Below are 20583 nucleotides of genomic sequence, written 5' to 3' on the forward strand. Positions count from 1 at the left end.
ATGGTTTCTAGTCGGATTTGTTAGCCACTGAGCCACAACGGGAACTCCTATATATATATATATATATATATATATATAAATTTTTTTTTGGTTGTTTTCTGTGATAGGTTATTATAAGATATTGGATATATTTCCCCCTGTCATACAGTAAATCTTTCTTGCCTGTCTATTTTTTTGTAAAGTAGTTTGTATCTGTTAATCCCATAGTCCTAGTTTATCCCTCTCCCCTCCTCAGACCTTTTAAAAGTTGGTTTAAAATCATAGACTTTGGGAGTTCCCGTCGTGGCGCAGTGGTTAACGAATCCGACTAGGAACCATGAGGTTGCGGGTTCGGTCCCTGCCCTTGCTCAGTGGGTTAACGATCCGGCGTTGCCCTGAGCTGTGGTGGAGGTTGCAGACGCGGCTCGGATCCCGCGTTGCTGTGGCTCTGGCGTAGGCCGGTGGCTACAGCTCCGATTCGACCCCTAGCCTGGGAACTTCCATATGCCGCGGGAGCGGCCCAAGAAATAGCAACAACAACAAAAGACAAAAAGACCAAAAAAAAAAAAATCATACACTTTGAAAAATGTTGAACTCTGGAATAGTTTTTAGAACTCTCCTAGTTGTGCTTTCCCATTTCACAGGTGGGCAAAACTAAGGCCCGGAAAGGTGTGACTTGCAAGCGGCCCAGCAGTAGATGGCCCATCAGATTCAGATGTAGGTTTAAATTTCAGCAATTGGGAAATGATGCTTGTAACACAACCCAGGGGGAAACGTGGACCTGGAGGGGTGTAGATGAGTTCAGTTCTGTCCACATTGAATTTGAGCTCCAGAGTGACGCTCCTGTTGGACAGCTAGGAGGGAGGCATTGACCTAGCAGGGCGGATAGAAATGCAGGTTCATGAAGTCAGAAGAGCTGAGGATCCCAAGGGAGGAAGTTCCTGAGGGTTCAATTATGTTTTCAGGTATGTTTTTTTCACTAAAATAAATACCCACCTCACTGATTGGTCCTATTTCCTTTTTCCTAGAAATTTGGTACTCTAAAATAAAAATTTTGGAGTTCCTATTTTGGTTTAGCGGTAACAAACCTGACTAGTATCCTTGAGGATTTGGGTTCGCTCCCTGACCTAGATCAGTGGGTTAAGGATCTGGCATTTCTATGAGCTGCACTGTAGGTCACAGATGTGGCTCAGATCCCACGTTGCTGTGTCTGTGGTGTAGACAGGCAGTTGCAGCTCTGATTGGACCCTTAGCCTGGGAACTTGCTTTTGCTGCAGGTGTGGCCCTATAACAAAAGCAAAAAAAAAAAAAAAAAAAAAAAAAAAAAAAATCAAAATCTTTTTTTTTTTTTTTTTTGTCTTTTCTAGGGCCGCTCCTGCAGCATATGGAGGTTCCCAGGCTAGGGGTCAAATCGGAGCTGCAGCCACCGGCCTACGCCAGAGCCACAGCAACTCGGGATCCGAGCCACGTCTGCAACCTACACAGCTCACGGCAATGCTGGATCCTTAACCCACTGAGCAAGGGCAGGGACCGAACCTGCAACCTCATGGTTCCTAGTTGGATGCGTTAACCACTGAGCCACCAAGGGAACTCCGAAAAATCAAAATCTTGATGGTGCTGGGAGCCCAGGGGAACTGTCCTTGCTTCTGTCCCTATTTGCCTCATGGGAATCTCTCCCCTGTGGTGTAGCTCCTTAGAATATAAATAATAGCATTAACTATTTTTTTACTGAGATCTTCATAGCCAAGGATCTTTCCTACACTTTTTTTTGGTCTAATCCACATAAAACCCTATTTTTCACTACTCCCATTTTATATATGTCAAAACTGAGGCTCAGAGTGACTTGTCCACAGTTGAATAGTTAGTGTGTGGAAGAGCTGAGATTTGTGCCCATATTTGACTATAGAGCTGTTTTCTTAACTTGGGCACGCTACTCAGTATCTCCTCATCCAGAAATCTTTGTTGCTGTTGGTGAGGGTGTCTTTTGGATTTTCTTGCCTGATTGGGTTCAGGCCTGGTTTGTCAGTCCAGGTTTTGTATCTTTTTCTTCTTCTTCTTCTTCTTTTTTTTTTTTTTTCTTTTTTGGGCTGCCCTGAGGTACATGGAGTTCCCTGGGCCAGGGATCAGATCTAAGCCATAGTTTTAACCTACACCACAGCTGCGGCAACACTGGATCCTTTACCCACTGTGCCAGGCTGGGAATCAGATCTGTGTCCCATTTCTCCAGAGATGCCGCCTATCCTGTTGGGCCACAGTGGGAACCCCTGTATCTGCTTTTATTTATTTATTTTGGCTGCACCTGTGGCACATGGAAGTTCCCAGACCAGGGATCAAATCCGAGCTGTAGCTTCAACCTGAGCCACAGCTGTGGCAACAACAGATCCTTAACCCACTGCACCACAGCAGGGACTCCCCGTATCTTCATATGCCCATTTATCTATGAGGGTCAGAGTCTTAAGCCCAGGGCACAGAGGACAACCTGGCACTGTCTTGGGGATAATTCTTTTTCGGCTGTGCCCACAGCATGCAGAAGTTCCTGGGCCAGGGATTGAACCTTTGCCACAGCAAAGCCACCAAGGAATCTCTTGGGGATAATTTTAAAAGGTGCAAAGGTGAGGGTGTCAGAAGATATAGTGCTCAGGGAAAACCTGTGGACCTTTGCAAGTATCCTCTTATTTCACAAAGAGGAAACTGAGGCCTAAATGTGGGCAGAGATCTGTCCCAAGTTGTGCAGTGACTAAGCCCCGGGCCCTCTCTTTCCCGTACCTTTGCACCTTCAATTTCGGATAGTGTCCTCACTAGGACCCCTGCTTTTTTTTTCTTCCTTTCTTTTTTTTTTTGTCTTTTTGCTATTTCTAGGGCCACTTCTGCGGCACATGGAGGTTCCTAAGCTAGGGGTCTCATCGGAGCTGTAGCTACCCCCACAGCTACAGCAACGCGGGATCCAAGCCGCATCTGCAGCCTACACCATAGCTCACAACAACGCCTTGACACACTGAACAAGGCCAGGGATGGAACCTGCAACCTCATGGTTCCTAGTCGGATTCGTTAACCACTGAGCCATGACAGGAACTCCAAGGACCCCTGTTTTTAAGTTTATAAAGTGCTTCCAATAATTGTGTCAGGCCATTAGGGCCAGTCCTATTATCTCCACTTTGCATATGAACAAACTGAGGCCTGGAAAGGTTCAGGGTTATCCCTAAGGCCTCACTGCTGGGAAATAGTAGAGCAGGATCCAAACCATGGCCTGTCCTCTTGCTAATAATCACTGCCTCTGTGAGATGGATGAGGAGATGCACCCAAAAAGCAGAATAAAAAACCAGCTCAGGAATTTCCTGGTGGCATAGTGGGTTAAGGACCTGGTGTTGTCACTGCTATGGTGCTGGTTTGATCCCTGCCCTGGGGATTTCTGCATGCAGTGGGTATGGCCAAAAAAAAAAAAAGCCAGAAACTTGAGGATGACAGAGAAGCTTCCAGAACTATGATACAGGACACTTGCGTGTACTCTCTGTAGAGCGGGCTCAGGTGGAGTTTGGACTCAGTGCCCCTGCATGCTTTACAGCCTTCAAGGTGACTTTGCACCCTGCTCCTGGTTGTGAGCCCATGGCTCTTGGAGCTGATTGATGGAACCTTCAAAGCAAGGGCTATGAGGCCATGGATTAATTTATGCCATGGAATTTGTTGATTGTGCATGGAGCTGGTGAGCCCAGAAAACCAATGGGACTGGGAGGGAGGAGGAGGGAGAGAGGCGGGGAGGGGGCTGCTGAGCTGTTGCCCTACTTAAGAACTCCAGGCACCACTGTGGCCCAGGAAAATTTCTCCCATAACCCATTGACTTCAGGGGCCTGAGTTCCAGCGCTGTGGAACCCCTGCAGGCACCTTGTCCCCCTCACCTGCCCCAGGGGTGGCTGTTCCCCAGAGCTTGGATCGCCACATTCCATTCTTAGCACTGACCTGTCCCTTCTGTCCCTTTGGGACACTGCCGCCTTCGCTGGGTTGAGCTTCCTGCTTGGAGACCAGTCCAAGTGCCCCTTTCCCACCAGTGGCAGATCAGACTGGGAAGCTGAGAAGACGAACCTAATGCTCAGACTGAAAGGGACTAGCAGGCCTCACTTGTCCCCAGTGACCCCTCTCCATCTCTTCCCTCTTCCTCCTACTCCCTCCAGTTCACATTTAAAAAGATCATCTGAGAGCATTTAAAAACTAGGCTAGGAGTTCCCTGGTAGCTCAGTCACTGCTGTGGTGTGGATTTGATCCCTGGTCTGGGGAACCTCTGTAAATTGTGGGTGTGACACAGGTGTGAACTAAACTGCAGCCACAGCAACGGCGGATCTTTAACCCACTGTGCTGTGCCAGGGATTGAACCTGCATCCCAGTGCTCCCAAGACACCGCTGATCCTATTGTGCCACAGTGGGAACTCCAAAAAATTAAAAAATTAAAAAAAAGAGTTCCCGTGTGGCACAGCAGAGATGAATCCAACTAGGAACCACAAGGTTTCAGGTTCGATCCCTGGCCTCCCTCAGTGGGTTAAGGATCTGGAGTTGCCGTGAGCTGTGGTGTAGGTTGAAGACATGGCTTGGATCTGGCGATGCTGTGGCTCTGGTGTAGGCTGGCAGCAACAGTTCCGCTTAGACCCCTAGCCTGGGAACCTCCATGTGCCATGGGTGCGGCCCTAAAAGGACAAAAAGACCAAAAAAAAAAGAACTAGGCTAAAAATCATTGTGTGGGCCTGGAAGAGGACCTAAAAATGACCTAACCCAGTGATTTTCAAAGGGAAACCCTGGGACTCCAGGTCTGAATTCTGAGTGCTTCCCCCTTCCCACTTCAACCTGAGCTGCTTGTTTTTATTTATGTATTTGGTTCTTGTCAGAACTTCTGTTTGCAGGAAGAGTTCTTGGCAGTGAAACGTATAAGGGTCAACTTCTTTCTGTCTTTATGTGTGAGGCCTCTGATTCCTAGAGTTGGGCAGTTGGGGTTGCTGGGACTAGAGCTCAGGCCAGGGATCTTGGAACTGTCACAGTCCTAGATGCCCTTGAGGCTCTCATAGCTTGTTCTGTGACCTCCAGTGGGCCGGCATTTACTGAGGACCAAGTTGGGCACCTCCAGCCTGGTTCTTCGAGAATAAAATAGGCTGGATAGGAGTTCCTGCTGTGACACAGTAGGGTTAAGAATCCGACTTGTGGCTTGGGTCACTGTAGAGGTGTGGGTTTGATCCCCAGCCCTACGCAGTGGGTTGAAGGATCTGGATTTGACACAGCTGTGGTGGTGTAGGTGTGGCCATAAAATTTAGAGAGGGGAAAAAAAAAAAACAGGAGTTCTTGTGGCTCAGTGGGTCATGAACCCGACTGGTATCCATGAGGACTCAGGTTCGATCTCGGGCAACTTGATTTAAAATAAACATGTTTTAAAATTTGGGAGTTCCTGGGAGTTCCCGTTGTGGCTCAGCTGAAATGAATCTAACTAGTATCCATGAGGATGCGAATTTGATCATTGGGTTAAAGAATCTGGCATTGCTGTGAGCTGCGGAGTAGATTGCAGATGCGGCTTGAATCTGGCATGGCTGTGGCATAAAATTTATCATCTTGGAGTTCCTGTCATGGCTCAGTGGTAACAAACCTGACTAGGATCTGTGATGTTGCGGATTCGATCGCTGGCCTTGCTCAGTGGGTTAAGGATCCTGCGTTGCCGTGAGTTGTAGTGTAGGCTGGATCTGGCGTGGCTGGGGTATAGGCTGGCAGCTGCAGCTCTAATTCAGCCCTTAGCCTGGGAACTTGCATATGCCTTGGGTGTGGACCTAAAAAGCAAAAAAAAAAAAAAAAAAAAATTCCTTAAAGTGACTAAATATAGTCATTGCTCCCATTTCCCATTGTTTCCCATGTGACACATTTTACTTTCTTCTTTTTAAATTTTATTTATTTGTATATTTTTGGGTTGTGTCCATGGCATGTGGAAGTTCCTGGTCCAGGGATGGAACCCACACCATAGCAGTGACCAGAGCTGCAGCAGTGATAATGCTGGATCCTTAAGCCGCTGAGCCACCAGAAAACTCCTTTTTTAACAGTTGTATGAGTCAGAACATAAATGAGGTTCTTGCGGTGTGATGGGTCAAGGTGCCTTCTCTTATAATCCCTGGGCTCTCCCTCAAATTGGAGAAGTTTGACATGTGGAGTTTTTTGCCTGGATTTTGCCAATAGCATTCCCTGTTGTAGTTTAATCTGCTCTTCTATTCTCAGCAGTTTCTCTAAATAGGTAGTTGGGTGTTGATGCTAAATCAGATTCAGTCTGTCTGTCTCACTCTTTCTATACAAAAATGCGTACTCATTCATTAATGAATTCATTCACTTTTTTCTGAAAAGATTGATTCATAGATCCATCAGGAGCATATGTTAGGTCCTCTCTTTCTATCCATCTCTATCTTTTTTTTTTTTTTTTTTTTTCCTTTTTAGGGCTGCACCTGCAGCATATGGAAGATCCGGGGTTAGGGGGTTGAATCAGAGCTGCAGCTGCACCAAATCTAAGCAAAATCTCTGATGTACACCTGAGCCCGCAGCAGTGTTGGAGCCTTAACCCACTGAGCAAGGCCAGGGATCAAACCCACATCCTCACAGACACTATGTTGGGTTTTTAACCTGCTGAGCCACAAGAGGAACTCCTCTATATCTTTTTTTTTTGTCTTTTCTAGGGCTGCATCCGCGGCATATGGAGGTTCCCAGGCTAGAGGTCTAATCTGAGCTGTAGCCACCGCCCTATACCACAGCCACAGCAACGCAGTATCTGAGCCGAGTCTGCAACCTACACCACAGCTCACGGCAATGCTGGATCCTTAACCCACTGAGCGAGGCCAGGGATCAAACCACATGGTTCCTAGTTGGATTTGTTAACCACTGAGCCACGACAGGAACTCCTCCTCTATATCTTTTTGATGTTAGCAGCCTTCAATGCCTCTATCTCCATTGTTTTTTTAGGGGCTGCAAAGTGGTGATGCTCTAATTCTGCCATTCCTGTGTCATGTATTGGCTGGAATATATCCACAGAGAGGAACTTTCCCTCATCTGCTGTTTGCTTCACAGCTGGCCTTTTTCTCAGATGGGTCAGACTCCTAAGCCTATGATGGTCACTAACACCAGTGCTCTTCTGCCTCCCTTGGAAGTGTGCTAACATTCCTGCATTTCTCACTGCCACCTGCGGGCTGGAACCCAGCAGGGCTGAATTCTCCTTACTGGTGCATTTGTGTTTCTCTGGGTTTTTATGGAGCCTAGGCACCCAGAAAAGACTTTCCTTCTTCCTCCCTCTACTGCCACTCTGCCTCCTCCCACAGACAGTGGCTTCCAAGACTCGGGGGAGCTGGATGGAGCTCCCTGCTCACTGAGGAAGCTATTTTTAGAACTACTCCAGATACAGCCCCTCAGCCTCTCCCACCCTTGGGCGTCTTCCATACCATCTCCTGCCCATCTCAGCCCCAGCACGCCTCATGGCTTAAGGATTCCAAGTCCTGACGGCTCTTGGCATCTGAGGGTGGGGCACGCCCAGTGGATCAGCAGGGGACCTGCATGCACCTGGCTAAGAGCACAGAGAGCCCTGGGATTGTGTTGGGGAGAGGGGGCCTGGAGTCTGGTTGGTTAGTGCTCAAAAAAGTAAAAAACTGATGGGGTTCCTGTTGTGGCTCATCCGGTTAAAAACTCGACATAGTATCCATGAGAGTGTGGGTTCGATCTCGGCCTTGCTCTGTGGGTTAAGGATCCCGTGTTGCAACAAGCTAAGGTGTAGGTCACAGATGCAGCTTGCATCTGGTGTTGCCCTGGCTGTGACCTAGACCAGCAGCTGCAGCTCTGATATGACCCCTAGCCTGGGAACTTCCATATGCCGAAGGTACGGCCATGAAAAGAAAGAGGAAAAAAAAGGAGGAGGCGTTCCCATTGTGGTGCAGCAGAAATGAATCCGACTAGTAACATGAAGTTGCAGGTTCAATCCCTGGCCCTGCTTAGTGAGTTAAGGATCTGGCGTTGCCATGAGCTGCGGTGTAGGTTGCGGATATGGCTTGGATCTGGCATGGCTGTGGTGTAGGCTGGCAGCTATAGCTCCTGTTTGACCCTTAGCCTGGGAACCTCTGTATGCTGCAAGTGTGGCCCTAAAAGGCAAAAGAAAAGAAAAAAGTAGGAGTTCCTGCTGTGGCTCAGTGGTAACGAAACTTACTGGTATTCATGAGGACACAGGTTCTATCCATGGCCTTGCTCAGTGGTTTGGGGATCTGGCATTGCTGTGAGCTGTGGTGTAGGCCAGCAGCTGCAGCTCTGATTCAACTATACTAGCCTGGGGGTGCAGCCCTAAAAAAGAAAACAAAAAGATAAAAATCCAAGTTCTTGCTATGGCACAGGGGTTAAGGATCCGATTGTAGAAGTTCCCGTCATGGCTCAGTGGTTAACAAATTCGACTAGGAATCATGAGGTTGTGAGTTCGATCCCTGGCCTTGCTCAGTGGGTTAAGGATCCAGCATTGCCGTTAGCTGTGGTATAGATCACAGACGTGGCTCGGATCCTGTGTTGCTGTGGCTTTGGTGTAGGCCAGCAGCTACTGCTCCGGTTAGACCCCCAGCCTGGGAACCTCTATATGCTGTGGGAGTTGCCCTAGAAAAAGGCAAAAAAAGACCAAAAAAAAAAAAAAAAAAGATCCAGTTACAGAGGTTCAGGTCATTGTGGAGGTGCAGATTCAATCCCTAGCCTGGTGCAGTGGGTTAAGGATCTGGTGGCACTGGTCACAGGTATGGCTCGGATTGCATCCCTGGCCTGGGGACTTCCATATCCTGTGGTTGCAGTCATTAAAATATAAAATAAAAAATGGGCCTTTCCCATCCACATCCTTCTGTGATCCATGATGATTGCTCTAAGGTTGTCACTTCATGACTGCACAGGACCTCCAGATGTTCTCCAGATTGGAGGGTGGGTGGGGTTCCATCTTCCCCAGTATGAGGAAGGTTACATATACCCTGGCCAGGTTCCCCCAGGTCATGTCTTCAGTTCAGCTGTCATTGACACGTGAAGTCATATGTTAACTGCTAGACAGGCATAAGTGAATAACACCCAGTGTTTGTTTATTCATTCTGCGTATATTTACTGAACTCCTATTATGTGTCAGTGTCTGTTCTAGAGACTTGGGATAGAGCTGTGAGCAAGGCTGACAGGACTTCCGCTCTCACAGCCCCTAGTAGGGAGACGGGGAAATACGTGATTTAGGATAAAATGGTGTATTGTCCTCTGTGGACATTTTTCTCTCTGTGAAGCTACTGGGTAAACAGTATAGTTACGCAGAATGTCTATCCTGTGACACCCTTGCGGTAGCAGCTTGGAGGCTAAGGAGCAGAACAGCCCTTCTCTGCCTTCAAATTCGACATTTATGGAGCCACGTAGGTTTACCCAGTAATTCTCTCATCAGCCTTTGTGTGTTTCCTGGGGCCACCATAAAGTACCACAAACTTGTGGCTAAAACCACAGAAGTTGATTCTCTCAGAGTTTCAGAGGCCAGAAATCAGAAATCAAGGTGTTGGCAGGGCTAAGCTCTCCCTGAAGGCTCTAGGGGGAATTCTTTTTTTCTTTTAGGGTTCCTGGGTTGGCTGCAAGCTGTGGCATTGGTCGAAGACATTGCTCGGATCTGGCATTGCTGTGGCTGTGGCATAAGATAGCAGCCGTAGCTCTGATTTGACCCCTAGCCTGGGAACTTCCTTATGCTACACCTATGGCCCTAAAAAGAAAAAAAAAAAAAAAAAAAAAGAAGTGTTGAAAAGTTCATGTAATTTATGGATTCCTGTACTGAAAGTGAAAAACAGAATGTTTGCAGGTGTATCAGTTGTTTGTGATTGTAGGTGTCTGAGAGCTGTTGCTCTTTGATGCTGCCCAGTGTCACTAGAGTATCAAGCATATTGCTAGCCTGGGGCAAGTTCAAAATTCAGGATTTGAAGTACAGTTTCTGAGGAATGTGTATGGCTCGTGCACCATCATAAAGTAAGAAAACCTAAGTTTTTTATTTAAGAATTTTTTTTTTTTGTCTTTTTAGCTATTTCTTGGGCCGCTCCCGCGGCATATGGAGGTTCCCAGTCTAGGGGTCTAATCGGAGCTATAGCCGCTGGCCTATGCCACAGCCACAGCGATGCCATATCTGAGCCACGTCTGCAACCTACACGGCAGCTCACAGCAATGCCGGATCGTTAACCCCCTGAGCAAGGGCAGGGACCGAACCCGCAACCTCATGGTTCCTAGTTGGATTCGTTAACCACTGCGCCACGACGGGAACTCCTATTTTAAAAATTTTTTACTAAGGTGTAGTTGATATGCAGTGTTGTGCTTTTGGGGGTTTTTAGCCATGCCTGAAGCATGTGAAAGTTCCCTGGCCAGGGATTGAATCTGTATCAAAGTAGCGACCTGAGCTGCTGCAGGGACAACGCTGGATCCTTAACTGGCTGTGCCATAAGGGAATTTCCTTTGTTTGTGTATTTCGAAAAACCTAAGTTCAACCATTGTAAGTCTGGGACTGTCTGTATACTCCTTTTTGTTTTTTTCTTTTTAGGGCCTGGAAGTTCCCAGGCTAGGGGTGAATCAGAGCTACAGCTTCTGGTGTATACCACAGCCACAGCAATGAGGATCTGAGCCGTGTCTTTGACCTACACCACAGCTCGTGGCAATGCCAGATCCCTGACCCGCTGGACGAGGCCAGGGATTGAATCCGTATCCTCATGGATACTGGTTGGATTCATTTCCGCTGTGCCACAACGGGAACTCCCGCATTTTTTTCTAATGGCCACACCAGCATATGGAAATTCCCTTGCCAGGGATTGAATCTGAGCCATAGCTATGGCAACACCGTTTCCTTTAACCCACTGCATTGAGCCAGGGATTGGACCTGCACCTCCTCAGCAACCCAAGCTGTTGCAGTTGGATCCTTAATCCATTGTACCACTGCGGGAACTCCTGTACTCTCCTTTTCATATGTATACACACACACACATATTTTAGGGCCACACCCGAGGCATATGGAAGTTCCCAGGCTAGCAGTAGAATCAGAGCTACACAGCTGCATCTGCGACCTACACGGCAGTTCATGGCAAAGATGGCTCCTTAACCCACTGAGCGAGACCAGGGATCAGACCCGAGTCCTTATGGATACTAGTCAGGTTCATTACTGCTGAGTCACATGGGAACTCCAATTTATATTTTTTATTATGTGTTTTTTTAAGGTGATAGAAGACTTTTGAATGAAAAAAAAGCTTTCAGAAAAAACCAACTTTTTGGTCATTTAGGGCCTGAATGTTTTTGCTTAATAACAGCTTTATTGAGTTATAATTCACCTACCATGCAATCCACCCATTTAAAGAGTACAATTACATGGTTTTTCATCTGTTTCCAGGGTTTGTAGAGTCAACGTCACAGTCAATGTTAGATCATTTTTATCACCCCTTATAAAAACCCAACATCTGGGAGTTCCCACTGTGGCTCATTGGAGTGTGAACCTGACTTGTATCCATGAGGATGTGAGTTCGATCTCTGGCCTTGCTTAGTGGCTTAAGGATCTGGCGTTGCCATGAGCTGTGGTGTAGGTTGCAGATGAGGCTAGGATCCTGTGTTGCTGTGGGTTGGCAGCTGCAGCTCTGATTCAACCCCTAGCCTGAGAACTTACATATGCCATAGGTGCAGCCCTAAAAAGACAACAAACAAACCAACCACACCCATTACTGTCCTGGTTATGTTTTTTTTGGACAGGCTAGCAGAGATTTAACTGGCTTTGATTTCCTACTACCTCACTATTTCCACCTGTAATTCTAAATAAAACTGGCCAATTACATAATACTTCATATTTGGAGTCACTTCTCAGAAGTGTTTTGTGTGTATTATCTCAGAACAAGCCGCAAGGCTGGCTCCCATTTTTGTTTCATGTTGTGGGTGGGGAAATATACTCAAAGAAGCTAAGAGGTCTGAGCCTCAGTTGTGATTCAAACCCATGAAGTCTTGGCTTAACCAGTGTGTTGGACTGACAGGGGCAGCTGAGCCAGGCTTTTAATTCTGACTTGCACCAGCCTCTTCTAGGGCTGTGATTCCTATTACCTACCTGCCCAGCAAACCCCCTTCCACAGGAGGCCTTGCAGATGGGACCCTGAGCAAGGTTAGGGTGGAGAGGTGGTGGGAGGTGGGAGGCTGGCCAGAAAGTGGGGAGAGCTTGGAGGGCTGTTCTCCTCCCCTCCCCCATGCTCAGCAGGTTCTCTGCCAAGTGGGCTTTCCAGAAAAGCTGAGCAGAGCCCACCTGTTCCAGGAGCCCTAGTAAGGAAGGAGCCAGTACTGCCGAAAGCATGGCCAAGATCATGGCCAGAATTTCCAGCAAAGTTCTGGGATGCCCCCTGGTGGATCTGCACTCCTGACTCGGGAACAAAGTGGTTTTTTCTAAGGAAGGCTTCCTAGGATCTGTGGGGCCAGGGGCAGCCCCCAACATCAGAGATTATCTTTTAACCTTAGCCTGGGATCAAGATGCAGTATTGCATAGCACAGTGGCAGGGGTCAGGGCTTAAGAACCTGGGCTCCTAGATGGAGTTGGCATCAAGTCACAGCTCTGCTGCTCTTTATTGGAGCAGTTTGGGGCCAGTTAATTGTCCAAGCCTCAGTTTCTCATCCATCAAATGGGTATAAAACTGAAGTTCTGCTTCAGAGAACTATGAACACAATTGAGATAACTTGTGTAGAGACAGACTGTGCCTATGCTGTAGTGCTTCGTCAATGTTAACTATTCTTATTGGTAGAAAGTATGTTCTGGGGGATTGAACTGATCACATCATCTCTAGTCCTTGGTTTCCTCCTCTATAACCAGGACAGTTCACCGAGCTTCTGGGGTGATTGTGAAAATTAGATATTTAACCCCAAAGATAAAAACACCCAAATTCTCAGGGAGTTCCATTGTGGCTTGGGGAAACGAATCTGACTAGAATCCACGAGGACGCAGGTTTGATTACTGGCTTTGCTCAGTGGGTTAAGGATCCAGTGTTGCTATGAGCTTCGGTGTCGGTTGCAGACGAGGCTGTGGCTGTGGCTGTGGCCGTGCCTATCAGCTGTAGCTCTGACTTGACCCCTAGCCTGGGAACTTCCACATGCCATACATGCGGCTCTAAAAAGCAAACAAAACAAAACAAAACAAAAAAACCCCACCCAAATTCTCCAATGCACTTAAGGGATGGCTTTTTATTATTCAGTTTCTTCTGAGTGAAAGGCTGTGTGTATATTCAGCAAACACTGACCACAGGGCTGTCTCTGTGCGGAGAGCTGACTGTATAGCATTGTAGGGGGTGAAAATACATATCTGCATGTAAGTTCCATGTAGATTTTGTCTAGTTCAAGGTCTGGTGATCTTTCTCTGTAAAGAGCCAGACAGAATATTTCAGGCTTTGCCAGCCATTCCGTCTCTGTCAAGTATTCAGTTCAGCTCTATCTTTTTTTTTTTTTTTTCTTTTTTTGGGCTGTGTGCATGGCATGTCGAAGTTCCCAAGCTTGGGATCGAACCTGAGCCACAGTGACCCAAGCCGTTGCCATGACAATGCCAGAGCCTCAACCTGCTGCACCATAGGAGAACTCCTCAGCTCAGCTCTTGTAGCATGGAAGCAGACAGAAGTCGTTTGTGAACCAGGGAGGGTGGCTGTGTGCTGATGAAACTGTCTATGTGGACCCCGGAGTTTGAATTTCATGGAATTTTCATGTCACAAAATGTTCTTCTTTTTATCCCCCTTCCCCCACTATTTAAAATGTAAAAACTGGAGTTCCTGTCATGGCTCAGTGGTTAGCGAATCCAACTATGAGGTTTTGGGCTTGATCCCTGGCCTTGCTCAGTGGGTTAAGGATCCGGCGTTGCCGTGAGCTGTGGTGTAGGTCACAGACGTGGCTTGGATCCCGTGTTGCTGTGGCTCTGGCGTAGGCCGGTGGCTATAGCTCCAATTCGACCCCTAGCCTGGGAACCTCCGTATGCCGCGGGAACGGCCCTAGAAAAGACCAAAAAAAAAAGGTAAAAACTGGAGTTTCCATTGTGGAACCTGATGTACTGTCCATGAGGATGTGGGTTTGATCCCTGCCCTTGCTCAGTGGGCTAAAGGATCTGGCATTGCCGTGAGCTGCAGGGTAGGTTGCAGATGAGCCCTGGATCCTATGTGACATGCCTGTGGTGTAGGCTGGCAGCTGCAGCTCTGATTCAGCCCCTGGCCTGGGAGCTTCCATATGCTGCAGGTGCAGCCATAAAATGGGAAAAAAAAATGTAAATATGGGCCATACAAAAACAGGAGGTGGGGTGGATTTCCCCCTTGTGCTGTTGTCATTTGTTGACCCTTGTGTACTCTTCCTTCGAAACTGCAGCCACAGCAACTCGGGATCCGAGCCGTGTCTGTGACCTACACCACAGCTCATGGCAATCCCAGATCCTTCACCCATTGAGCAAGGCCAGGGATCGAACCCGCATCTTCATGGATCCTAGTTGGGTTCGTTAACTGCTGAGCCATGAAGGGAACTCCCACTCTTCCTTCTTGAGGTAGCTTTGAACAAGGTGATTCTTTCCTTCCTTCCTCCCTCCCTCCCTGCCTGCCTTTCTTCCTCTCTTTCTCTCTCTTTTTCTTTCTTTCTCTCTAAATCTTTTTCTTTCTTCCCTGGATTTATACCTTGTGGACTGTATGTTTATCACTGGGTTCATGGGGAATTGGGGCCTTTCCTCACCAGATGCTGGGCTTCTCACTCCTGTCATGATGCTTATTTTGAGTCCTCACAGACAGGAGGTGCCGGCTTTTATCATAAATCACCATGAATCTGGCAGCCTGCTTTGTGTCTGTCTTCCCATTCAGAGCAGTTCGCTCAGCTTTGGCTCTTCTTTTCACCTTGGCTGGAATTCTGGGGTCATTGTTAAAACCATTTCACGGATGGGGAAGCAGGGTCCCCGAAAGGGTCATGATTCTGTGAGGGCTTGTCAGGTGGCAGCGGCCCCAGGATTAGTACCAAGGGTCCCTGTCTCTTAGTCCCTCTGGAAAGCGGTGAGAGGCATGGAGGTGGCCAGTGGGATGAGAGTTGGATTTACTGGAGAGGGTCACTCACTCTCTTTAGCTTAGCCATTATTCACTCCAGAAGTCCTATGTCATGTGCTGTACAGCTCAGCCAACAGTCAACATTTATTTGTTCCTCAAATATGTTCTGAGCTCCTACTAAGTGCCAGGCTTTGTTCCTGATACTTGACATAGAGCAGTGGGCAGAACAAACAAGACTCCTACCCTTGTGATGACTGCAGAGTAGCAGGGAAGAAGGACAGCAAAGTAGACAAAGAAATGTGATATTTAGAGGAGTTGCGATTAGTGCTGGAGAATAAAGGGGGGGAGCCCTTTTCATTTATGTACCAGACTCCATGCGAAGTACTTGATGGCTGTGCCAGGGAGTCTAGGGTATGATCATCTTCTGATTGAATCCTTAGAACTAGCCTGCTAGATGAGATGGCAGGATGAAGGTACAGTGGTTTAGACAAGTCGAGTGATTCTCCTGGCCTCACAGACCACTGAGGGGGACTACTAAACAGCTAATTATTGGAGTTCTCTTGTGGCTTGGTGGGTTAAGGATCTGGCGTTATCGCTGCAATGGCTGGGGTCACTGCTATGGCTCGGGTTCAGTCCTTGGCTTGGGTACTTCCACGTGCCTCGGGTATGCCCCCCACCAAAATAAATAATTAAATAGAAGTTCCTGTTAAGAAACTGACAGGAAGTTAAGAACCTGACATAGTGTCCGAGAGGATACGGGTTCAATCCCTGGGCTTGCTCAGTGGGTTAAGGATCTGGGGTTGCTGCAAGCTGCGGCATAGGTCACAGATGCAGCTGTGGTGTAGTCTGCTGGCTACAGCTCCGATTTGACCCCTATCCTGGGAGCATCCATATGCTGCAGGTGCAGCCCTAAAAAGAAACAAACAAACAAAACACAAAAAGACAAAAACCAGTTGATTATCTATAGAGAAAATACTGTCCTAGTGCTATGAATAAGCAGGCCATGAGGGCTGTGCCAGGGAGTCTTGGGTAGGCAGTGGGGAGCCACTGAAGGTATTTAAGTGGAGAGCGCTCTGTTGGGGAAAGCTCACTTTGGCAGCAGTGTAGAGGATGGGTAAAGAGAAGTTAGTCTGGAGACCCATTTGGAAGTTCTTGCGGTGATCTTAGTGGACAGTAATGGTGAACTGGACAAGTGTGGAGGCTGTGGTGGTGGAGGGAAGCAGACAGAATATGGAGAGTTTTGTTTAAGGGTTGGAGAGCTGTTCAGTGAGGAAACCCATAGGATGAGATAACTGAGCAGACAGGGCATAGGGATGAGGCATATGAGGGATGCTGGGGAAGGGGTGGGTTTTGTTGTACGTGGGCTCCCACGTGGGATCTGGACCCCCAGCTGGCTGGAGCCATCAGCCTATGGATTCTGCCCCCAGGCAGCCGGCGGCTGGTGGATGTGATGGACGTGAACACCCAGAAAGGCACGGAGATGAGCATGTCGCAGTTTGTGCGGTACTATGAGACGCCCGAGGCCCAGCGGGACAAGTTGTATAACGTCATCAGCCTTGAGTTCAGCCACACCAAGCTGGAGCACTTGGTCAAGCGTCCCACCGTGGTAAGGCCTCGGCTGTGGTCCCTCCCTGGCCACCTCCCGCCTCCTCCCCTTGCCCTCACTGGCCCTGGGGGAGGGCGGGAGGGGTGTGAGGAGCAGGGGGAGGGGGGTTGAGGGGGTTGATGCAGCCCAGTTAAGGGACCCGGAGACAGGAAGTGCTGAGGGCGGTCTGGCTGGATTGCAGGTGGACCTGGTGGACTGGGTGGACAACATGTGGCCTCAGCACTTGAAGGAGAAGCAGACGGAAGCCACAAACGCCATTGCGGAGATGAAGTACCCGAAAGTGAAGAAGTAAGACCTCCTGGCTAGTGGCGGGAGCTGGGAGGGGTGACTTTCAGCCTCATGGGGATTGGAGGCTGAGGCCACAGCCCAGGGGGCACTGCTGGGATGTGGGGTTGGGGGTCCTTGGTGTGGGCAGATGGGCATCTTGCTTCCCTCAAGTGCAGGGGCTCTGCATTCTGCTCTGGGTCTTAATTCTCCATCCAGATGGTTCTTTGGCCTCCCTGCCAGCTTTCCCCAGGGGGATGTGACCTGAAGAGGAGGAAGAGTAATGGGAACCATCTCTATGTGCATCTGTGCCTGTGTGTGTGTGTGTCTGTGTGTGTGTGTCTGTGTACTTGCCAAACATTGATCTACTCCCTCCAAGTGACAGCCTGTCTCGGGAGTGGATTTTTTAAGGTGACCACCATGGATATTTTGCTTTTGCTGGAGGTGAGGGAGGAGCCTGGTATTCTTTTGCTTTTGCTGTTGAGACCCAGGATCTCTGATCTAGAATAACCTTTCTCGAAAATTCACCCCATTCCTTAGACAGACGGTTGCTGGGCTGGGAAAGCGGCCACATCTAATTGTAGGACTATCACCAGCAAGTCCTGAGCCCCACTGTTTAACATGGGTGGAGGCAGGAGTTCCCTGGTGGCCTAGAGGTTAAGGATCCAGCAATGTTGGAGTTTCCATTGTGGATCAGTGGGTTATGAACCTGACTGGTATCCATGAGGATGCGGTTCGAATCCTGGCCCAGCTCAGTGGGTTAAGGATCTGGTGTTGCTATGGGCTGTGGTGTAGGCTGGCAGCTACAGCTTGGAATCACTGCTTGGATCAGCCTTGCTATGGCCTAGTCCAGAAGCTGCAGCTCTGATTTGACCCCTATCCTGGGAACTTCCGTGTGTCACAGATGTGGCCCTTAAAAAAAAGGGTTCAGCATTGTCACTGCTGTGGCTTGGGTCACTGCTGTGGTGTGGGTTTGATCTCTGGTCTGAGAACTTCTGTATACTGTAGGCACGTTCAAAACAACAGCAACAAACAAAAAAACATGGGCAGAGGCAGCTGTCAGCCCCTCTGTGTTCTAAGACTTGAATGGGACGAGGAAGTCATATTGGGGCCCCTTCCATCTTGGGCACTCTGTCTTTCCCTCTCCACAGTGAGCAGGAGATGCTGGCTGCCCAGGCAGAACCGTTACTCTGGGCTTCCTAGAAGAGTTGGCTCTGGTGGCTCTGAATCCATTTAGCCTCTTTCTGCTCAGCCCCACTGCCAGGAGTGCCCCCAGCAGCTTAAAGGCTGTGAACTCTCCATTCACTCAGCCCTTCATTCAGTGCATACTGAATGCAAACTCCGTGCCAGGCTTTATAAGGGAGGCCAGCATGCTGGCCCTGGGCTTCTCAAGGTTTTGCTTTTAAGCTCTCTCTTTCTCTTTAATTACTTCGTAGGCATTTTTCCTCCCCTCAAAGCTGAAGCTCCTTACACCCCTTGGATATGGGCTGCATCAAAAGCAAAGACTAGGCTCAAGGCGGGGTTGGTGGGAGGGTTTTCAATTCTGTTCCATTCTGATTCGATTGCAGCCAAATTTGTGGAGCCCCTGGGATAGGGAAGTAAAAGATGAAGAGGACTAAAAGCCCCTACCTTTTGGGGAACATGCCATTAACCCAAGGGTCCTAGGATGCAGCTTGCATCCTAAGCAGAGGGAAACAGATTCCTGGAAGGGAGATGGGGAGTGGAGGCACCCGTTTTGGTTGCTGGCAACAGGAAGTCATCTCGGAGGGGATATTGACTGAGCTTTAAAGGACAGAGGAGATAGGAGTGGGGAGGGATGGAGGTAGGCAAGTGCCAAGGGCCCTAATGGAATCACAGAGGTGGAGCTCAAGGAAAGCGTGTGAGACTGGTTGGTTAGAGGCAGATCCTGGCTCTCATTGATTCATCAATTGATTATTCAGCCTACATAATGAACATCTTATTGGTGTCAGGCACCAGGAATACAGTGAGGAGAAAACCACATAGGCTCCCTGCCCTCACAGAGCTTACAGTCTGTCCAGGAGACGAATGTTAATCAATAATCGGAGAATCAAAGGGACGTTTGCAGCTGTGATGAGGCACAAGGCAGAGACCCTGGGTGCTGTAGGAGTGTGTGCCAGATTCAGGGAGGGCAGGTGGCCATATGCTGAGGTCTGAAGGGGAGGCGGTTGCTTAGGTGAAGGGGCCAGGGAAGAGCTTTCCTGGTTGTATGCATAGAGCCTGGGAGGGAGAGGAGGGCTGCAGAGTGGGGATGGGGACGATGAAGGACCTGGTGAAGGAAGAGTGGTGGGGCTAGAGCAGATTGAGGGAGAGTCCTGTGCAGGATGGGGGATGGGCCAGGCTGACGGCCCCGCTGTGTCATCGTGAGGGGTCCGTATTTCTCTCAAGTGCAGTCAGAAACCTCTGAGATTTTAAGCAGGGAGGGATGGGTTCAGTCAGATTTGCATTCTGCCAGTTCTGCTGCTGCTCTGTGGATTGAAGAGGGTGGGGGTCGACTGATATGAGGAGCCATTACATCATCAAAAAGAGGGTGGGGAGTTCCTGTTGTGTCTCAGCAGGTTATGTGCCTGACTAATATCCATGAGGATGCGGGTTTGATCTCTGGCCTTGCTCAGTGGGTTAAGGATCCTGAGTTGCTGTGGCTGTGGTGTAGGCCCGCAGCTATAGCTCCAATTCGACCCCTAACCTGGGAATTTCCATATGCTGCAAGTATGGCCCTAAAAAAAGCCAAAAAAAAAAAAAAGAGGGTGAATGAGGGGATAGACAGGGTTAGAGGAGAGAACAGAGGACAAATGGGACATGCATTTAGGAAGGTAAAATAGACACCCTTGGGTGACAGTTTTCAGTTAATTAATGTCTACCTTGCCTCTCTGAGATATTTAGTATATTCTTCACTTTCTTGAAAGATTCTTGAAATAGTAAGCTCTGTTAGTACATTAAGAATCCTATCTAGGAGTTCCCGTAGTGGCTCAGTGGTTAAGGAATTCAACTAGGAACCATGAGGTTGCTGGCTTGATCCCTGGCCTTGCTCAGTGGGTTAAGGATCCAGCGTTGTCCTGAGCTGTGGTGGGGTCGCAGACGAGGCTTGGAACCCACGTTGCTGTGGCTGTGGCATAGGCCGGCAGCTACAGCTCTGATTAGATCCCTAGCCTGGGAACCTGCATATGCTGTGGGAGCAGGCTTAGAAAAGACAAAAAAAAAAAAAAAAAAATCCTATCTAGGAGTTGCCATCTTGGCACAGCAGAAATGAATCCAACTAGGAACCATGAAGTTGAGGGTTCAATCCCTGGCCTCCCTCAGTGGGTTAAGGATCTGGTGTTGCTGTGAGCTGTGGTGTAGGCCGGCGGCTGTAGCAAAAAAAAGCAAAAAAAAAAAAAAAAAATCCTGTGTAATAACCGAATAAAAGGCTCTAGGATCACAGGTGTTTTTTTTTTTTTTTTGGTCTTTTTGGAGCTACACCCAAGGCATGTGGAGGTTCCCAGGCTAGGGGTCTAATCGGAGCTACAGCTGCTGGCCTACACCACAGCCACAGCAACTCCAGATCCAAGCCGCATCTGTGACCTACACCACAGCTCAGGCAACACCGGATCCTTAACCCACTGATCGAGGCCAGGGATTGAACCCACCTCCTCATGGATGCTAGTTGGGTTCGTTAACTGCTGAGCCACAATGGGAACTCCTAGGACCACA

The 20583-nt window shown here is 48.6% G+C and overlaps 1 protein-coding gene across 29 annotated transcripts in view; it reads left to right on the forward strand.

Moving 5' to 3' along the window:
- The window catches only part of KDM2B (lysine demethylase 2B), a 145830-nt gene that overhangs the window by 17794 nt on the left and 107453 nt on the right, over positions 1–20583 (forward strand). For 21 of the 29 annotated variants that reach the window (XM_084996127.1, XM_084996087.1, XM_021073422.2 and 18 more), the window contains 2 exons: positions 16433–16611; positions 16793–16899. The exons of the other annotated variants lie outside the window; for them this stretch is intronic. Coding sequence is in view for 19 of the 21 variants with exons in the window: in XM_084996087.1 (XP_084852213.1) it covers positions 16433–16611; positions 16793–16899 (286 nt within the window). In the remaining 2 variants the exon portion in view is untranslated. The remainder of the gene's footprint in view (positions 1–16432; positions 16612–16792; positions 16900–20583) is intronic. 29 annotated transcript variants of the gene reach the window in all.

This window comes from Sus scrofa, chromosome 14 (genome assembly GCF_054392235.1).
Source record: "Sus scrofa isolate SSC_HxYL_T2T_F1_AM1 chromosome 14, Sscrofa_HxYL_maternal_Yorkshire_Landrace_v2.0, whole genome shotgun sequence".
Lineage (NCBI taxonomy): Eukaryota > Metazoa > Chordata > Mammalia > Artiodactyla > Suidae > Sus > Sus scrofa.